Source organism: Somniosus microcephalus, chromosome 8 (assembly GCF_052327205.1).
Source record: "Somniosus microcephalus isolate GS21.2 chromosome 8, FLI_Smic_1.0, whole genome shotgun sequence".
Classification (NCBI taxonomy): domain Eukaryota; kingdom Metazoa; phylum Chordata; class Chondrichthyes; order Squaliformes; family Somniosidae; genus Somniosus; species Somniosus microcephalus.
Genome location: NC_140994.1, coordinates 60,139,241 through 60,160,022, shown reverse-complemented (window position 1 = coordinate 60,160,022; position 20,782 = coordinate 60,139,241). Strand labels below are relative to the sequence as shown.

Genomic DNA, 20,782 nt, shown 5'->3' with positions numbered 1-20,782 from the left:
GTGTCGTCTGCAAACTTGGAGATATTACATCTAGTTCCCTCGTCTAGATCATTAATATATATTGTGAATAGCTGGGGTCCTAGGACCGATCGCTGCGGTACCCCACTAGTCACTGCCTGCCACTCGGAAAAGACCCGTTTATTCCAACTCTTTGCTTTCTGTCTGCCAAACAGTTCTCGATCCAAGTCAATACCTTGCCCCCAATCCCATGTGCCTTAACTTTACACGCTAATCTCTTATGCGGGACCTTATTGAAAGCCTTCTGAAAGTCCAAATACACCACATCCACCGGTTCTCCCTTATCTATTTTACCAGTTACATCCTCAAAAAATTCCAGTAGATTAGTCAAGCACGATTTACCTTTTGTGAATCCATGTTGACTTTGTCCGATCCTGTCACTGTTTTCCAAGTGCTCTGCTATTACATCTTTTACAATGGACTCTAGCATTTTCCCCACTACCGATGTCAGGCTTACCGGTCTATAATTCCCTGTGTTCTCTCTACCACCTTTTTTGAATAGTGGGGTAACATTAGCTACCCTCCACTCCATGGGTACTGTTCCAGAGTCTATAGAATTTTGGAAGATGACCAGCAATGCATCTACTATTTCTAGGGACACTTCCTTAAGTACCCTAGGATGTAGATTATCAGGCCCCGGGGATTTATCGGCCTTCAATCCCGTCAATTTCCCCAACACCATTTCCCTACAAATACTGATTTCTTTCAGTTCCTCCCTCTCATTAGACCCTATGTTCCCCGACATCTCTGGGCGGTTATTTGTGTCCTCCTTTGTGAAGACAGAACCAAAGTATGTATTTAATTGGTCTGCCATTTCTTTGTTCCCCATTATAAATTCCCCTGATTCTGACTGCAAGGGACCTACGCTTGACTTCACCAATCTTTTTCTCTTCACATATCTATAAAAGCTTTTACAGTCAGTTTTTATGTTCCCTGCAAGCTTACTCTCATACTCTATCTTCCCCTTCTTAATTAATCCCTTTGTCCTCCTTTGTTGAATCCTAAACAGCTCCCAATCCTCAGATTTACTGCTTTTTCTGGCCAATTTATATGTCCTCTCCTTGGATCTTATGCTATCCCTAATTTCCCTTGTTAGCCACGGTTGAGTCACCTTTTTTGTTTTATTTTTATGCCAAACTGGGATGAACAAATTCTGTAGTTCATCCATGCAATCTTTTAATGTTTGCCATTGCCTATCCACCGTCAACCCTTTGAGTGACATTCCCCAATCAATCCTACCCAACTCGCGCCTCATAGCATCGTAGTTTCCTTTATTTAAATTCAGGACCCTAGTCTCTGAGTCAACTACTTCACTCTCCATCTTAATGAAGAATTCTATCATATTATGACCGCTCCGACCCAAGGGGCCTCGCACAACAAGATTGCTAATTCATCCTTTCTCATTACATAATACCCAGTCTAAGATGGCCTGATCTCTAGTTGGTTCCTCGACATATTGGTCCAGGAAACCATCCCGTATACACTCCAGGAATTCCTCCTCCACAGTATTGTTACTAATTTGGTTAGCCCAATCTATATGTAGATTAAAGTCACCCATGATGACTGCTGTGCTCTTATTGCACGCTTCTCTAATTTCCCTTTTAATGCCATCCCCGACCTCCGCATTACTGTTTGGAGGTCTATATACCACTTCTACTAACATTTTCTGCCCCATGGTATTTCTCAGTTCTACCCATACAGATTCCACATCGTCAAGGCCAATATCCTTCCTTACAATTGTGTTAATCCCCTCTTTAACCAGCAATGCTACCCCGCCTCCTTTTCCTTTTTGCCTATCTTTCCTGAATACTGAATACCCCTGGATGTTGAGTTCCCAGCCTTGGCCACCCTGGAGCCATGTTTCCGTAATCCCAATCCTATCATATTCGTTTACCTCTATTTGCGCAGCTAATTCATCCACCTTATTACGAATGCTTCTTGCATTAAGACACAAAGCCTTCAGGCTTGTTTTTTTAACGCTCTTAAACCTTTTAGAATTATTATTTACTGTGGCCATGTTTGATTTAAACCCTTGATTTCTCTGATTGCCACCTTTGTTTTTCTCCTTCCTGTCTTTTGCTTCTATCCTTGTTTCCCTTTCCTCTGTTTCACTGCTCAGGTTCCCAACCCCCTGCCATTTTAGTTTAAACCCTCCGCCAGAGCACTAGCAAACACTCCCCCTAGGACATCGGTTCCGGTCCTGCCCAGGTGCAAACCGTCTGGTTTGTACTGGTCCCACCTCCCCCAGAACTGGTTCCAATGTCCTAGGAATTTGAATCCCTCCCCCTTGCACCATTCCTCTAGCCATGTATTCATCTGAAATATCCTTCTATTTCTACTCTGACTAGCACATGGCACTGGTAGCAATCCTGAGATTACTACCTTTGAGGTCCTATTTTTTAATTTACCTCCTAACTCCCTGTATTCAGCTTTTAGGACCTCATCCTGTTTTTTACCTATATCGTTGGTACCTATATGCACCACGACAACTGGCTGTTCACCCTCCCCTTCCAAAATGTTCTTCAGCTGCTCTGAGACATCCTTGACCCTTGCACCAGGGAGGCAACACACCATCCTGGAGTCTTGTTTGCGGTCGCAGAAACGCCTATCTATTCCCCTTACAATAGAATCCCCTATTACTATAGCTCTACCCCTCTTTTTCCTCCCGTCCTGTGCAACAGAACCACCCCTGGTGCCAGGAAGTTGGCTGCTGTTGCCTTCATCATGCCTTCACATTGGAGGCAGGACTGACAGGATACTGGGCTTCTCAGAAATTCTGCTAGTTACATCCCACATGTACCCTTGTATGAAGCAGATGCATTTGCCAATATGTGTAGGTATGGCCATATATTGGCCCAGAATACTGTATCACAAAGGTACAACAACCAGGGTGCAGTGAGCACATAATTTTTCCCTTTGGATATTAACACTAGACTGGCCTCTGCATCACCCAGCCCTATCCCTGGATGGAGCTGCAAAGTGTTGCTCTGAAATGTCAGTGCCCCCACAGGATGGATAACCCAATAGCATTATAAATGGGATAGGTGCTTTCCCCATTATGCAAGTTACATCATTACCAGGATTTGGGATAAGGCAGATGTCCCACCCTGCTGCACTTCTGGTGGCATAGCTCTTTGACTACACTATCTGGGCTTTTGCATCTGTGTGTGACAGTGAGAAAGAAAACTGGAAAATGTTATTATTCATAAGAAAGTTTATTTCAATATGGTTTCAATACAGCTGGTGACATTTAACTCATTTAAAAATATTTTTTTTGTGTATATTAATCTATTGACAGCTTCTCAGTTTATTTAAATATTGCATGGACAGGATTTTGTTCTCCATGAACAATTTCAGATGCATCCTAGTGCTTCCCATCAAGAAGTGGCCAGTGTTTCTCAATGTGGGTTCTAGTTTTATAAGCCTTAAATCTGCTTGCTATAGGAAAACAGACTAGAAAGATTTGTAACCTTGGAACTTAAGTCTCCCACCATTAAATTAGTTGGCTGGTGCTCCACTACTTGATATGTTCAGTCACTACATAACAGATAATGAAATAGTTACATTTTCAGTTATAAGACAAACTAAACCCCAGCTGTAAACACTTATTTTTGAATGTTGCTAGAAAACCAAAGGAAGAAAACTTATGGAAGAAGATGAATTAGTCAGTGACTATACTGACTATGACCCTAGAAAGCCTCCAAAGCTTCCTACTCCAACTGATCGAGCAACAGTGGAAGATATGATAAAAAAAAGAAGCGCATGGATTCATAGGCAACGAGAAAAGCCTATTCTAATTCCTAAACTATCACTGACTGTGGATGTAACACCGACCTCAAAGTGCTCTGGGTATTAGTTGTAGCTGTGTTCTCTTAGTTAATACACAGTTTCCTTGACTGTTCAATTATATGGTAATTTGGCTACTAAAATACTTGAAATTTAGGCAATTTGCATATAATCTGGAAAAAAGAAGACTAATTTTAAAAAGTTTTACCTCCAAAGCAAATAGTAAACCACAATAGGGCTGATATTCCTCTCTGTAGTGCCCGAGGAAAGCTCAGCTCCCAGGCTCTACAGAGAGTAAAAGACAGTGGAGACCTGTTACATCAAGTCTCTGTCCCATTTACATTGCCCCAATATTTCTGGAACTTTGCTAAATGAGTGGGCTTGAACCTGTGTCTCCAATAGGTGTAGGGCCAGTGTTGCTAGGATAATGAGGCAGGAGGAGGTGTTCCTAGGTCTTGTGCCTCACCTTCCCGAGGTTACATCCATAGAGTACCCAGACACAAGAGTTCTCCAAAAAGCAGGCTGCGGGACTTGTGCCAGGGAACCTCCTCAGATGGGTGTAAGGTCTGGGAGGTCCAGAAGCAAGCAAGAGTATTACAGCAGCAGGTAGGGTCATTTTTTAATTCATTTTCCACAGGATCTTCAGGCCTTGGGGCTTTCTTGCTGCTGCTGCTGGAGAACAGCAGCTGGGACCCGAGCTACATGCTTCTGACATGTGCAGATTAGCTCCTGCTTCTACCCCTTTTTCCAGTGTAAGGCCCTTCCTCGGCCATGCAAATGCTGCTGGACACAAAAATCAGATGCAGAGAGGCCTTGACAGCTGCAACACTCTCCCTACAGCCCGAGCGCAACGGGGCAGGAAAATTGACCCTAATATCCTAGAAATTGTTGGGGAGGTAATAATGATTAACCGAGTATAGAAACATAGAAGATAGAAGCACAAGTAGGCCATTCGGCCCTTCGAGCCTGCTCCGCCATTCAACGAGGTCATGGCTGATCATCTAAACCCTAGCACCCGGTCCCTACACCGACAGCCATCCCACCCAAGCCCTATCCCCGTAACCCCACATATTTAATCCCCCCTAACACTAAGGGCCAATTTTTTATCATGGCCAGTCAACCTAACCCGCATATCTTTGGACTGTGGGAGGAAACCGGAGCACCCGGAGGAAACCCACGCAAACACGGGGAGAATGTGCAAACTCCACACAGACAGTCACCCGAGGCTGGATTTGAACCCGGGTCCCTGGCGCTGTGAGGCAACAGTGCTAACCACTGTGCCACCGTGCTGCTTTGTTTCAACTTTTAAATGATACAACGCATGATTGTTAACCCATAATTTTTTTTAATGGAGCAGTCTGCTAGGTTTGGAAGAATGCACTGACACCTTCCAGCAGTTTCCTCCCATGCCTGATGCAACAGGTACTACTGGGAAGGGTGACTATTCCTACCATAAAATGTATTCCCTTATTTGACTCATCAAACTTGGTGTTCCTTCATCTAACAGCCTCTATGGCATAAATATTACATTGTTAACAGCTGCACTGCTCTTCCCTGTACTTTGGATGGGTTTAAATGGCTGCTTAATGCTAGCCTTCATTTTTGATCTTGCCACTCCACTAGACGAACTTTTATGTGCTTTGGGGAAGCTGTAATATGAGGCACATAAAGCAGTGCTTTGAATGTTTTTTAACCAATAAAGCACTGCTTTAAGTTAGAAGGGGTATGTTTGGCCACCATTCTGGTTGTGGCCTGAGCCTTGTCACAGCCACAACTCTTTTTCTGTTAATGGGTGGTACAAGTGTGTCATGATTTATGGCTGCAGATGGTAACCTTGGTCTCCCAGGAGTCATCCTTCCTTCTCCTCCTTCCTCTTAAGTGTGGCACAGATGATTACCTTAAAATGAAGGCATTCTCCCAATGAAGCAGATATACACCTGAATTACTCTGCATTGGTGGTTGCATGCTAGCTAAAATTGATAGAATCAAATCTCCGATAGTTCATACATGGCACAGTAGTGTGAACAGATCCCAAATGGCAATGTGGGTTCCATTAATGAAATTCTGGATTCTTGGAAAGGCAATAGACCTGTTAGCATTGTGTTGTCAAATCATGATGATGCTTGCCAGTGGCGAAAGTGATGAAGTTGTTGATATGCCAAATAATACACTTGTGGACAGAAAACTTTCAGAAATCATTAGGGATAATTTGAAAGGAGCCTGACATTTAAAAATTGAGGGTCCTGGTGTCTTTGATGTCCACCGACAGTGTCATATGGATGGTTGATCATTTATGGCAGCCTTCATGAGACAAATGGCACAGCTCTCTCACAACTTCCCTGCTTATCCTCAGCCTCCGACAGTGCAGCACTGTCTCAGTATTGTACTGGAGTGTCAAAACTCTAGCGCAGTACTGAAGGAGTGCTGCAATGTCAGAGGTGCCACCTTTCAGATGAAACGTTAACCCAAGTCTGCCACCTCAGGTGGAATTAAAGGAACCCATGGCACTATTTCGCAGATCAGGGAAGTTCTCCCGGCCAATATTTATTCCTCAACCAACAGCTAAAAACAGATTATCTGGTCATTATTACAGTGCTGTTGTGGGACCTTGCTGTGCACAAATTGGTTGCCACGGTTCCTACATTACAACAGTGATTACACTTCAGAAGTAATGCAGTTCAGATATTACTTCCATGTAACTCACAAATAGTGCAAGTATTCTTTGTAATGCTGGCAGTAATTTCTAAGCTAATTATATGGTACTGTTAATAGAAATGCTTTAAATTCTTCTTAAAATCTGTAGTGTAATTCTCATTCATGAAGAATATTTGATTCTGAAGAATAAGAAAATATCTTCCATGAAATAATAGCCATTGGCCGTTTGAGTGATAAATGGTCTTTGGAAGTTTCATGATATATATACACTTCTGTAGACATAAAGGCCAAATTTGCAAATACCATTCCCAGCAGGGAGCTTTACCTTCCGGGAGTGTATATTGAGAAATCATGGGCCAGCTCCCTCGAATTTTCCATCTGATATTAATATAGTTTCATAATGCAGATGCACAAATAATTTTCTTTAAATTACTAAGGTTAACTATCATAAAATAACATCAGAGAAATGCACAGAACAATTTTAAATTGAATAAAGAATTCCCATGTGCATCTAAAAAGGTTTAAGAATAATATAGTATGTTGTATCTGCATTTGTTTCTCCTTAGCATGCTAACATTTTCCATTCTACCATTTGAATTGAGCAATGCATTGTGTCACGCTGCTTATCCAACATCCTGTATTGGATGAGCAGAAGTTTCCTCCAAATATTGGGAAGACTGAAGCCATTGAGGGAGAAATTCAGTATCGCCCCGTTTGAGGCGCGATTATCGGCCGGGCGCAAAGTTTAGCGCCTGGCGCTAATTATCGCCTCCGACTGCAAACTTGGCTTTTATCGCCCCTGGAGGTGATTGGAACAGTAAATCAGGCGCTGCACACCTGTCTTAAGGCGCAAAGGCCGAGGAGCGAGGTGCTAACTCAGAGCACTGGCGAAGCTCATGTGATGTCAGTCAGCGATGGAACACAGATACACTGTCGCCGGCCAGTTCTTAAAGGGGATTGGGTCGATCTTGCTCTCCATCCACACCCTGCTCATTGCAGCCTTGAATCTAGGCCTGGAGAGACCTGTACCTCAAATCTGTTGGAAAGAACAATGGAGAGGCCCAGGAAAGAGCTCAGAGTGTAGCCCCCATAGTCTCTTCTAAATCGATGCAAGGAAGATCAAATAAAAAAGAACCTGCAAAGTGCTGCTCAGTACCCAAAACTCCTCAACACAGCTTTGAATATCTCCTGCAGTCTCTCTCTCTCACTCAGAATGCGTGGTGAAAAAATTTCGCCAACAAAAAAAGGCAGGAAGCAGTCGCCTTTAAATAGCACTCCGCCAGTCCCTTCCCGACTGCAATACGCTCCCCTCAACCTGTCGTTGGTAGACGCAGGCGGTAAGACAGGGGGCGCCACTCAATATCTGGTCCAGGGCATTGCACGCTCGACTGACGTCACGATCTGCGGGCGCAGGAGATCGTGGCAGTAGTGTTTAGCGCCGCCGCAAAATGTCTAGTCAATTTCATGAGCGGCGCAAACAGGCGCTAGTTGCTTTGCGCCACATTAGCGCCCTCTTAAGGCGTTAACGGGAGGCACAAACCAACTGAATTTTTCCCCCATTGTCTTTGGTGCCCGCCTCAAATTCCGTTTGCTAGCCACCGACTGGCGGTGCACCCAGGGAGTCTGGGGACGTGGAAGCTTGGCTGATCTTAACGGCCGGGCCTCATTTCCATAAATCTTCCCAGTGACCCGCTCGTACCTGGCCAAATCCACTACCTGTACAGCAGGCGGGAGCGAGAATTCAACGACAGGAGACTGCATCCGAGGACCCACAGGATCAGTCCCCGGCAGTCAAATGAGCAGTAGGTGTGTGTTCTGGACACGATTGGGGGTGTGGCGGGGGGGGGGGAGTGGGGTCTCTGGATGTGATCGGGGACGAGGGGGTCTGGATGTGATCTGAAGCAGTGGGATAACTGTGGCAAGGGAGTCTCAAGGCTACTTTGTGGGGCCCGGAGGAGCTCCCTTTTCCACCTGGCTTACAAGGACACCTAAAAAATCAAAAGACTTACCTGCTCTACCAGATCGTTCTGGTCGACGATCCCCCTTCCGACAGTTTTGGCCTGACGGAGAAGCAATCACTGCTCCCCCGCTCAGGCCTCCAACTAAAATTGCAGATCAGGTTCCGATGTCGTCATCGGTCCCCGATCTGTATATGTAAACAAGACTCTACCAACTTGGGACGGGTGTCCTGCTCGCCTGCTCAAACGAGCAGGTTACCATCTGAGCACGTCGGGAAGGCAGCGGGATGATAGAGGTAAGTCGCTGCTCATTTGTACTGCCCCCCCACCCCCGGCTCGGTTTCCGCCAGGCGGGGGGTGTTAAAATCGGGGCCAATATGATTAGTAGTAGAAAAGCAAAATACTGCATATGCTGGAAATCTGAAATAAAAACAGAAAATGCTGTAAATACTCAGCAGGTCAGGCAGCATCTGTGGAGAGAGAAAAAGAGTTAACATTTCAGGTTGATGACCTTTCATCCTGATTAGTAGTAGCCTTGGTACTGGCTTAATGTGATTGACAGTTGCTGTGTGAGTGGCCCTTTAAGGGCTGCTAACAGTGATCCTGGATCAATATAAAAGTAAATGGCCATGTATAGGGACAAAACTATTGTTGGCTTTTAAAATAAATAAACATTTTGAATGTATATATCATTCTCCAAAAGCTGTTTGAAACAAGAGTGGCTGTCAAAACCCAGTGGCTAGTGCAAATAGTGCGGAGGCAGGAAATGGAGTCTGTAGTACAGAAAGAAAGAACTTGCATTTAAATAGGGTCTTTTACATCATCTGGATGTCCTAAAGTACTTCACAGCTAATTAATTCATTTATGAAGTATTATTTTGTAAACACAACCAGCACCCAATTTACACACAGAAATGTTCTGCAAATGAGATGCATGATCAATTCATCTCTTTTGCCTTGGGATCAGGTAGAAGAGACTGTGCTTTAACATTTTATATGAAATATGGTGCATCCACCAATGTCGCAGTTTATCAGTACAGCACTGAGGTGTTAGCCCAGTGATGGAGCGACCCACTGTTTGATGACTGGTGAAGTGGAGGTGCTGCTGCATGAGGTGGGTGGAAGGAAGATACCCCTGTTTACCATTCCAGAACAGGGCAGTGTGCCTGGCAGGAGGTGGCAGCCAGGCTCAACACTGCATGCATTATTTGCAAAACCTAGGAACAGATGTGGAAGAAGATGACACACCTTGAGGATGCTACCAAGGTAAGCATACCCAACAGTTCAATTTACTGTGTATGCATGTCACAAAGTGTAGCTGGATGTAATAATCCTAAGGGACTATAGATATGAGAAGGTGAATTTGTGGCCTTCCCATCTGAAGAGAACGGGAAATTTGAATGTACAAGGCTAGATTCAGAAGGTTCTGGAAAGAGAAGATGGGCAGGATACGCACGCTCATTAGCAGCTGGAAATGCGCCCCTGGAATATTGGTATAGGTGTTGGCATCAGGAGATTTAAAGGGCTGAATATCTAATTCAAATTAGGGTCATGCACTTCTTGCAGAACTCGTTTTTGATTTTGGTGTGCCCCTCGCCAAGTGCTCAACTCACCCAGCAACATGTGGCGCTAACTGGCAGGATGGACCCCATACCAGATACTTAAAGGGATCATGTAGTACTTACAGGTTAGTTGCTGGTTTATCATTTCAGGATGCTGGTTAACGTCTGGCCTCATAGGGCTGCCTTCAGGGCTGACGAATGAGAGGGAGCAGCAAAGAGGACAACAAAGAGCAGGCGCAGCTTCCAGAATATGAAGAGGGCACTGCACAGGAGGCCATAGCCACAGCAGTTATTCAGGGAGCACCTCTCCTATCTCAACTTCACTGAGGAGCATTTGCTTAACTAAGGAGGCTGTCACCAAGCTATGCCAGCTGCTGCAGCCACAACTCAAGCCTAGCACCAAGGCATGGTCAGCACAGCCTGTGGCTGCCAAGGTTTCCTTGGCCCTCAGCTTGCAGGATACAGCAGGTGGCATCAGTAACATATCTCAGTTCGCAGTACACCGCTGTATTAGGGAGGTCACCGAGGCTCTCTACACCAGGAGGAACACCTACATCTCCTATTTCCTATGGACAGAGTGCAGGAGGATAAGAGAGCACTAGGCTTTGCCCACATGGCTGGCTTCCCCAGGGTGCAAGGTGCCACCAACTGCACCAACATTGCCTTGCATGCTCCCTATCACCAGCCTGGCATCTTTATCAATCATAAGTGATTCCACTCCCTCAACATACAGGTAGTTGCGACCACAGGCAATGGATCATGCAGGCCTGTGCCCAGTATCCTGACAGCAGTCATGCCTCTTTCATCCTGCGCCAGTCCTCTGTGCCGGTTTTATTCCAACCATGCCAGCATTTTACAGGCTGGCTATTGAGCGACAAGGGCTATCCCCTCTGGACATGGCTCATGACTCTTGTCAGGAATCCATGCACAGCTGCAGATCAGGCCTACAACGAGAGCCATGCCTCCACCAGAAATATTATCCAGCAAACAATCAGCTTGCTTAAGCAATGCTTCTGCCGCCTGGACCGTTCCGGAAGCTTCTACTTGTTTCATAGAAACATAGAAAAATAGGAGCAGGAGTAGGCCATTCAGCCCTTCGAGCCTGCTCCGCCATTCAATATGATCATGGCTGATCCTCTATCTCAATACCATATTTCCGTTCTCTCCCCATACCGCTTGATGCCTTTTGTGTCGGGACATGGGAGTTTCCACCGCTATTCAAAGGCCCCAACAGAAAATGAAATGGCCCGAAATATCGGCAGAGGTCAGGTAGTACTGAATTCTGCCCAATTTCCTGAGCGCTTGCTGTTATGTCTGACATTGGTGATAGGTACTCGATTGCCTTGGCCTGAGCACATGGAGTTTGATAGTGCTGTTATCATTGTATTGTGTATAGGTATTCGATTGCTCTTGCCTGGAAGCGTGTGTGTGTGTGGCAGCCATTAAAAAAGCAACATGAACTGAACTCTGCTTACGGTCTCTGGATTATCTTTTCAAACGCAACATTTGGCGACAAGGATGGCTGAAATCTCTCTTCCACCACCTCTTCCCTTCCTTGCACAACCAGGTGAGCCCCCGATCCCATGGGTTCGCTGGTTACAGTCCTTTGAAACCTACCTCGTTGCTCTTGGACTAGAAACTGTGAGTACGGCTCGGAAAAAGGCACTGTTATCCCATTGCTTGGGAGTGGAGGGCCAGCGTGTTCTTGGGACATTATGCACAGCAGACTCAATTCAATCATATGATGAGGCTGTGGCTCTGTTAAGCACACACTTCTCTTCCCCACAAAGTGCCCTCCTGCGGCGATTCATTTTTAGACAGCGTCACCAACTCCTCGGCGAGTCGGTGCATCAATACGTGGCTAATTTGAGGGGGTTAGCTAGCTCATGCAAGTTCGGTGCACTACAAGATGAGATGGTGCGTGATCAACTAATAGAGCACACAAACAACGTGAGAGTGCGTGAAAGACTGTTACTCGAGTCCGACGATCTGTCGTTGTCACAGGCAGTCAACATTGCCTTTCAAGTGGCGTCTGCAGCCGAATGTGCAGCGAAACTAGCACACACACCCAGTGACAGCGCCCTCGGCCCCGACAGCTCTGACACGGTAATGCTCGCGCGACGGCAGCAATGCACGCTACCGCGGCAACAGTGTGGAAACTGCGGATCTCGTTCACATGCTACCAGAGCGCAGAATTGCCCCGCGCGCAGCCAAGCCTGTCGCAATTGTGGAAAACAAAATCACTTTGCCAATGTCTGCCGCTCTGCCCCAGTTGTTACAAATGAACAATCTCAGTCCCCAAGCACTATAATTCACAACGTGAGCTCTGGGCCAGTAGTGGCTTTCAAGTCATGCACAATTAACCTGAATGATTTGTGCATCCCGCTGTTGTTGGATACCAGTGCCAGCATCTCACTGCTGAATGTGGACACATTCAAACACTTTTTCAGCTCCCTGCCACTCTCTGCGCCCTTCACTACCCTTTGCGGGTATGGTAATTCGAAAATTGGACTAGTGGGCTCAGTCAAGCTCACTGTACGCTATGGAACAAAAGTTTTGCCAGATTTTTGTTTTCATGTGGCACGCCAAGGAGCTAACCTGATGGGACTGGATCTTTTCACTGACCTGGGTTTTTCTCTCTTGGACACCGGCGGGTCTGCGATTCTGCACGTCGCCTCACCGTGGCGCCAAACATGGCCAGCACTCTTCGAGGGTCTGGGCTGCCTGACTGCCTTCACCCACCAGCCCATGGTTGACTCCACCGTTACCCCTGTCATTCAGCCACTGCGCCGCATCCCGCTTGCTCTCCATGACGGGGTCACAACTGAACTAAAGCAGCTACTGGAAGCCGGCATCATCGAACCAGTTGATGCCTCCCCATAGGTCTCCAACCTAGTGGTCGCAATGAAAAAGTCAGGTGGTCTACGCATCTGTGTCGATCTTCGAGCAGCGAATAAGGCCGTAATCCCTGACAAGTATCCACTGCCCACGTCAGAGGAACTCACAGCGCAGTTCTATGGTTCCATCCTGTTCTCGAAACTGGACCTTCAACAGGGCTATCTACAGGTTCCCCTCCACCCCAGCAGCAGGGACCTCACTGCTTTTGTGACACATGCTGGCGTCTTTCGGTACACCAGGATGCCATTTGGACTTAGCTCTGCACCCAGCTGCTTCCAAAAGGTGATGTCCTCTGTGCTCGCAGGCATTCCTGGGGTGGCCATCTACCTGGATGACATTGTCATGCATGGGCCCTCGACCTCCACTCACGACGAATGCCTTCACAGAGTTTTCACAGCTCTAGCAAAACACAAGCTCACACTGAATGGCGAAAAGTGTGTCTTTGCTGTTTCAGAGATCGAATTTGTGGGGTTTTGGTTGTTGGCTGATGGTATATCCCCACTCCAGTCAAACGTGGATGCCATTCACAGCATCCCAGAACCCAGCTCTGCAGCACAGGTTGCCTCCTTCCTTGGCATGACTGGGTACTACCTGAAGTTTTTGCCCCAGTACTCAGCCACCACAGCCCCACTGCGCCAGCTCCTGCGAAAGGATGAGCCCTGGGTGTGGTCACAAGCCTGTACGGAAGCTGTTCGCCTCCTCAAATCGCAGCTCACGTCGCCTCCAGTGTTGGCTCACTTTGACGTTGCCAGCCCCACCCTCATCACTTGCGACGCGTCCGCTGCAGCTGTGGGGGCGGTGTTATCGCAGATACAGAATGGAGTGGAGAAACCAATCGCCTTTGCCTCCCGAGCCCTTAGCCCCACCGAACAGAAATAATTAGTAGGCGAGCGTGAGGCGCTGGCGTGCGCCTGGGCATATGAGCGGTGGCACCTGTACACGTATGGCTGTGCCTTCACCCTGCGAACCGATCACCAGGCTCTCACTGCCCTGCTGTCGACATCCGGCATGGGCCACAGACCACTGCGTCTACACCGCTGGTCTGACCGCCTCCGCCAATACAATTTCAGTCTCCAGTTCACACCAGGACGTGACAATGTTGTTGCAGATCTGCTCTCCCGCACTGTCTCTGCCCCAGCCCCACTCGTCGGGTCTGAACATGTGGAACAGGATATCGTCCAGGTGCTGCACATGCCTCTCCAAACCACAGTCTCTCTCCAGGAGCTCAAAGAGGCCTCTGAACAGGATCCGGCCCTCTCCCAGCTGTGCACCTTCATCAGAGATGGCTGGCCTCGCAAGGTGCCTGAGGAACTGTCTGCCTACTCCAGAGTTAAAGAGGAGCTCTCCTGCTGGAATGACTCCTGTGTTGCACGTGGGCTCTGCACTGTGGTCCCAAGTGCCCTTCGTGCGCGTGTTTTATCCATGGCGCATGAGGGCCACTTAGGCATAGTGAAGCTCAAACAACGATGCCGAGACCTAGTGTGGTGGCCGGGTATCGACAGGGAAATCGAGGCCCTGGTCAAGGACTGTGCAGCCTGCCTTGTAAGTGGCAAGACTGGCCACCAAGCTCCCCCACCCCTGCAACCCCTTGCCTGGCCCTCTCAGCCCTGGGAGCACCTGCAGCCGGACGTCTGTGGGGAGATCCATGGTGTCCCCCACCATCAACGGTTCCTAGTGGTGACCTATGACCTGCACTCAAAATGGCCAGAGGTCACTGCCGTGGGCTCTGTCACCTCTCGGGTCATCATTGATATCCTTGAGTCCCTCTTCTCCCGCTGGGGGCATCCAAAGGCCATCACCACAGACAATGGCCCCCAAATGGTCTCTTCGGAACTCTCCTCTTACCTTGAGAGCAAGGGCATCCGTCACATTCGCACAGCATACTACCATCCCGAGTCAAATGGGGGGGGTGGAGCGTTTTAACCAGACACTGAAAAATGGCCTCAGAGCACACCTATCCCAGGGGTGTGCATTTGACAAGGCCCTCCTCCACACACTGCTGCACTACAGAGCCTCCCAGCATTCCACTACAGGGGTCTCACCCGCATCCCTCATGCTAGGCTGTGAGCTCATGCTGCCCCTTGGCAGGCTCCGCCCCTCACTAGCTCAGAGCCCTGCTCCACCGGCTCAAGCCACAGTCGCTAGACAGCAGGAGAAGATGAAACTCCGCTTCGACCAGTCGAAGAGGGCCAAGGCGCCCAACATCTCAGTCTCCGATTGGGTCAGAGTCCGCAGGCCTCACCGCAATAATAAGATGGCATCATTCTGGTCCTCCCCTCTCCAAATCAGCCGCCAACTTGGACCAGCCACTTTCTGCCTCACTGACGGCTCTCGGTGGCATGCCAGCCGCCTTCAGAAGGTGCCAGCACCCCCTGATACGGGATTATACGGACCTAACCCCCAAGCCTTACCCCCAGAGTGGCGGGATGCACATGTGACTCAGCCAGCCAACTCCCAAGCAGATGTTGTGCCTCAGCCTGCTCCTCAGCAGTCCCCACTTCGGCCTGCTCTTCACCAGTCCACACCTCGGCCTGTTCATACACGTTCTCGCCCTGGCCACCTACAGGACTTTGTCACTACATTTCATGTTTGAAATTCTGTGAGGGGGGAGGAAATGTTATGTCTGACATTGGTGATAGGTACTCGATTGCCTTGGCTTGAGCACATGGAGTTTGATAGTGCTGTTATCATTGTATTGTGTATAGGTATTCGATTGCTCTTGCCTGGAAGTGTGTGTGTGTGGCAGCCATTAAAAAAGCAACATGAACTGAACTCTGCTTACGGTTTCTGGATTATCTTTGCAAACGCAACACTTGCACCCTGTTCACCCCTGGAATCAAGGTGGTAAGGAGAGTAAAATTAGTCCCAAGGTCTCAAAGGTCTAAATCTTGACAAAACTGCTGATCTTAAAAGGACCCATAACAACACAGGACCTGAAATTCCAGTGGGGACCGCGTGGATTATCTGCTAGGGGTTATTTCCACTTTCATTCCACCCTATTTATACTGAGCAGCTAAATTCTACTGTGGGTGGGAAGGGGAAAGTCTTTCACCCACCCCCTCCATGTCAAGTGGGTATATTTGGGGCAGATAAGAACATAAGAAATGGGAGCAGGAGTAGGCCATTCTGCCCCGTTGAGCCTGCTCCGCCATTCAATAAGATCATGGCTGATCTTCTACCACCTTCCCGCACTATCCCCATATCCCTTGATTCCCTTAATATTCAAAAATCTATCGATCTCTATCTTGAATATACTCAACAACTGAGCTTCCACAGCCCTCTGGGATACAAAATTCCAAAGATTCACAACACTTTAAGTGAAGAAATTTCTCCTCATCTCAGTCCTAAATAGCCAAACCCTTATTCTGAGACTGTGACCCCGAGTTCTAGACTCCCCAGCCAGGGGAAACATCCTCCCAGCATCTACTCTGTCAAGCCCTGTAAGAATTTTATATGTTTCAATGAGATCACCTCTCATTCTTCTAAATTCTACGGAATATATGTCTAGACTCCTCAATCTCTCATAGTCTAAAGATGTGCGGGTTAGGTTGATTGGCTATGATAAATTGACCCTTAGTGTTAGGGGGATTAAATACGTGGGGTTACGGGGATAGGGTGGGATATGTGTTGTGTAGGGGTTACGGGGATCGGGTGGGATATGTGTCGGTGCAGGCTCGATGGGCCGAAATGGCCTCTATCTGCACTGTGGGGTTTCTGTGATTCTGTGATTCTGTGAGGACAATCACCCCATTCCAGGAATCAGTCTGGTGAACCTTTGTTGCAAGTATATCCTTCCTTCGGTAAGGACACCAAAACTGTACACAGCACTCCAGGTGTGGTCTCACCAAGGAACTATATAATTGCAGTAAGACTTCTTTGTTCTTATACTCCAATTGTTTTGTAATAAAGGCTAATATACCGTTTGGTTTCCTAATTGCTTGCTGTACCTGCATGTTAACTTTCAGTGATTTGTCCCTCTGAATCCCAACATTTCCCAGTCTCTCACCATTTAAAACTATTCTGCTTTTCTATTTTTCTTACCAAAGTGGATAACTTCACATTTCTCCACATTATATTTCATCTGTCATGTTCTTGCCCATTCACTTAACCTGTCCATATTCCTTTGCAGCCTCTCTGCATCCTCCTCACAACTTACTTTCCCACCTAGCTTTGTGTCGTCAGCAAACTTGGATACATTACACTTGGTCCCCTCATCTAAGTCATCAATATAGTTGAGGCCCAAGCACTGATCCTTGCGGTACCCTGCTAGTTACAGCCTGCCAACCCAAAAATTACCCATTTATTCATACTCTTTGTTTTCTGTCTGTTAACCAATCCTCAATCCATTATTATCCCTAATCTCATGAGCCCTAATTTTGTGTAATAACCTCTTGCGTGGCACCTTATCGAATGTTTCTGAAAATCCAAATACACCACATCCATTGGTTCCCTCTTATCTATCCTATTAGTTATAACCTCAAAAAACTCCAACAGATTTGTCAAACACGATTTCCCTTTCATAAATATGTGTTGACTCTGCCCAATCATACTATGATTTTCTAGGTGCCCTGTTACTACATCCCTAAAAATAGATTCTCGCATTTTCTCTACTACTGATGTCAGGCTAACTGGTCTGTAGTTCCCCGTTTTCACTCTCCCTCCTTTCTTGAATAGCAGGGTTACCCTCCAATCCGCAGAGACCATTCTAGAACCTAGGGAATTATGGAATATCAAAACCAATGCATCCACTATCTCTGTAGCCACCTCTTTTAAAACCCTAGGATGTAGGCCAGGGTATTTGTCCGCTTTTAGTCCCATTAATTTCTCCAGTACTATTTCTTTACTAATAGGAAGGATGTTCCCGATGGCAGGGGAGTCCAGAACCAGGGGTCACAGTCTAAAGATAAGGGGTAAGCCATTTAGGACAGAGATGAGGAGGAATTTCTTCACCCAGAGAGTGGTGAACCTGTGGAATTCTCTACCACAGAAGGCAGTTGAGGCCAATTCATTAAATATATTCAAGAAGGAGTTAGATATATTTTTTAAGGCTAAAGGGATCAAGGGATATGGGGAGAAAGCAGGGACAGGGTACTGAGTTTGGATGATCAGCCATGATCTCATTGAATGGCAGAGCAGGCTCGAGGGGCTGAATGGCCTACTGTCTTCTATATTTCTAATACTAATTTCTTTAAGTTCCTCATTCTCACTAGACCCTCAGTACCCCACTAGTTCCGGAATTTTTTTTGTGTCTTCCATGAAATCAGATACAAAATATTTGTTTAATGTCTCTGCCATTTCCTTATTCCCCATTATAATTTCTTCTGTCTCTGCCTGTAACGAAGAGGTTACTTTTGCTAACCTCTTCATTTTTTCATACCTATAGAAGCTTTTACAATCTACAGATCCCAGGATACTTAAGGAATTATACCCAGTATATGTAATCTTCAGTAGGACTCTTGCCAGCTGAGATCTACTGATGTCCCAGGAGAGGCCCCAACATTTCTGTAGGCAAAGGTCACGTCCTAATAGCTTATAAAATAGCTGAAGATTTAAATGACTTTTTTTGTTGCGCCCTTCCTGGGCCATTTGCCCCAAGCTTGCAAATGATCTGATCCATATAATTTTGGGCAGTCAGGGTTGCACTCCAAGCTTTGACTTAAAGTCCACTGCATCATTCTTCCACTGGTGAAGTGGGCCCATTGAGATTTCAGCTCCAAAGATTCAATCAGGTTTGTATATTTATTTATTTATTAACAGCAGATATTTAGAGACTCTTTTATTGATAGTAACATGCTTCATGCTAATATTCAATTTAATGCAGGATTGAAAAACTTTCCTTATATATGTGACATTAAATTTGGTGTTGAACAAACTGTGTAGCTAATTTTAAGATAAATATTTACCAGTAACAGAAACTTTCCTTCAATTATTGTGCAAAGAAGTATTATTCCACTAACTGCTATTATTCTTGTGTCTAATTTTAGGGGTGAATTGCACAGAAGGACAGAAGTGCATGGCCATAAATTCTTCATTAGTATTTTCTACAATGACAAACTTGTTTCGTCCACTGTTACCTCGCAACTACAGTCAGATTTCAGTGTACAATTTAGACAAATATTTAACATTCAGATAATTCACAAACCTGAGAACATTAGATTGGAGGTAACTACTACTGATGCTACCAGCTGATATTCTCCAATTTCATTTAAAATCATCTTGAGCAGTAAGAGACCACTGGATATGATGGGTCAGAGGGTGTGACGTTTAGCATCAGTGGAAATCACTGGGACTAAAGTATTGACATTTTTACTTATTTATTTTATTTAAATTTAAATTTACTTCATTTGTGCTGTTCAGTACCTATTTATTTGGGGCCTTATCTGTGGGTTAGTTTGAGCCAGTAATAAATTAATTTATTACGTGCTAAGCTTGAATAAAGGAGACTATGAAGGTATGAGAGCGGAATTGAGTAGAGTGGATTGGGAAAATAGATTAAAGGGTAAGACGATACATGATCAGTGGTGTACATTTAAGGAGTTATTTTACAACTTCCAAAAAAAATATATTCCACTGAGAAGAAAAGGGTGTAAAAGAAAAGACAGCCATCCGTGGCTAAGTAAAGAAATTAAGGATAGTATTCGACTAAAAACAAGGGCATATAAGGTAGCCAAATCTAGTGGGAGGATAGAGGATTGGGAAAACTTTAAAAGACAGCAAAAAATAACAAAAAGATTGATTAAGAAAGGGAAGCTAGATTATGAAAGTAAATTAGCAAAAAATATAAAAACAGACAGTAAGAGTTTTTATAGTTATATAAAAAGAAAAAGGGTGGCTAAAGTAAATGTTGGTCCCTTAGAGGATGAGACCGGGAAATTAATGGTGGGAAATATGGAGATGGCAAAAACACTGAATGAATATTTTACATCAGTCTTTACAGTAGAAGACACTAAGAATATCCCAACACTGGACAAACAGGGGGCTAAAGGGGGGGAGGAGCTAAACACGATCAAAATCACTAAGGAAGTGGTACTCGGTAAAATAATGGGACTCAAGGCGGATAAATCACCTGGACCTGATGGCTTACATCCTAGGGTCTTGAGGGAAGTGGCGGTAGGGATTGTGGATGCATTGGTAATAATTTTCCAAAACTCCCTGGACTCGGCAATGGTCCCGGCAGACTGGAAAACTGCTAATGTAACACCCTTATTTAAAAAAGGCAGTAGACAGAAGGCTGGAAACTATAGACCGGTTAGCCTAACATCTGTGGTAGGTAAAATTTTGGAGTCCATTATTAAGGAGACAGTAACAGGACATTTGGATAATCATAATTTAATAGGACAAAGTCAGCATGGTTTTATGAAGGGGAAGTCATGTTTGACAAATTTGCTGGAGTTCTTTGAGGAAGTAACATATAGGGTGGATAAAGGGGAACCAGTGGACGTAGTGTATTTAGACTTCCAAAAGGCATTTGACAAGGTGCCACACAAAAGATTATTGCTTAAGATAAAAATCACGGGATTGGGGGTAACATTCTGGCATGGATAGAGGATTGGCTATCTAACAGAAGGCAGAGAGTTGGGATAAATGGTTCATTCTCAGACTGGCAATCAGTAACTAGTGGTGTTCCGCAGGGGTCAGTGCTGGGTCCCCAACTCTTTACAATCTATATTAACGATTTGGAGGAGGGGACCGAGTGTAACATATCAAAGTTTGCAGATGATACTAAGATGGGGGGAAAGTAGTGAGTGAGGAGGACATAAAAAACCTTCAAGGGGACATAGACAGGCTAAGTAAGTGGGCAGAGATTTGGCAGATGGAATACAATACTGGAAAGTGTGAGGTTATGCACTTTGGCAGGAAAAATCGTAGAGCAAGTTATTATCTTAATGGCAAGAAACTGGAAAGT

At 45.9% G+C, this 20,782-nt stretch overlaps 1 protein-coding gene across 1 annotated transcript in view; it reads left to right on the top strand.

Moving 5' to 3' along the window:
- LOC147113546 (coiled-coil and C2 domain-containing protein 2A-like) overlaps positions 1 to 20,782 on the top strand; it is a 403,075-nt gene that overhangs the window by 137,380 nt on the left and 244,913 nt on the right. The window contains exons 9-11 of the mRNA XM_085996133.1: positions 3,644 to 3,867; positions 5,162 to 5,226; positions 18,773 to 19,038. Of these exons, the coding sequence (XP_085852259.1) occupies positions 3,644 to 3,867; positions 5,162 to 5,226; positions 18,773 to 19,038 (555 nt within the window). The remainder of the gene's footprint in view (positions 1 to 3,643; positions 3,868 to 5,161; positions 5,227 to 18,772; positions 19,039 to 20,782) is intronic.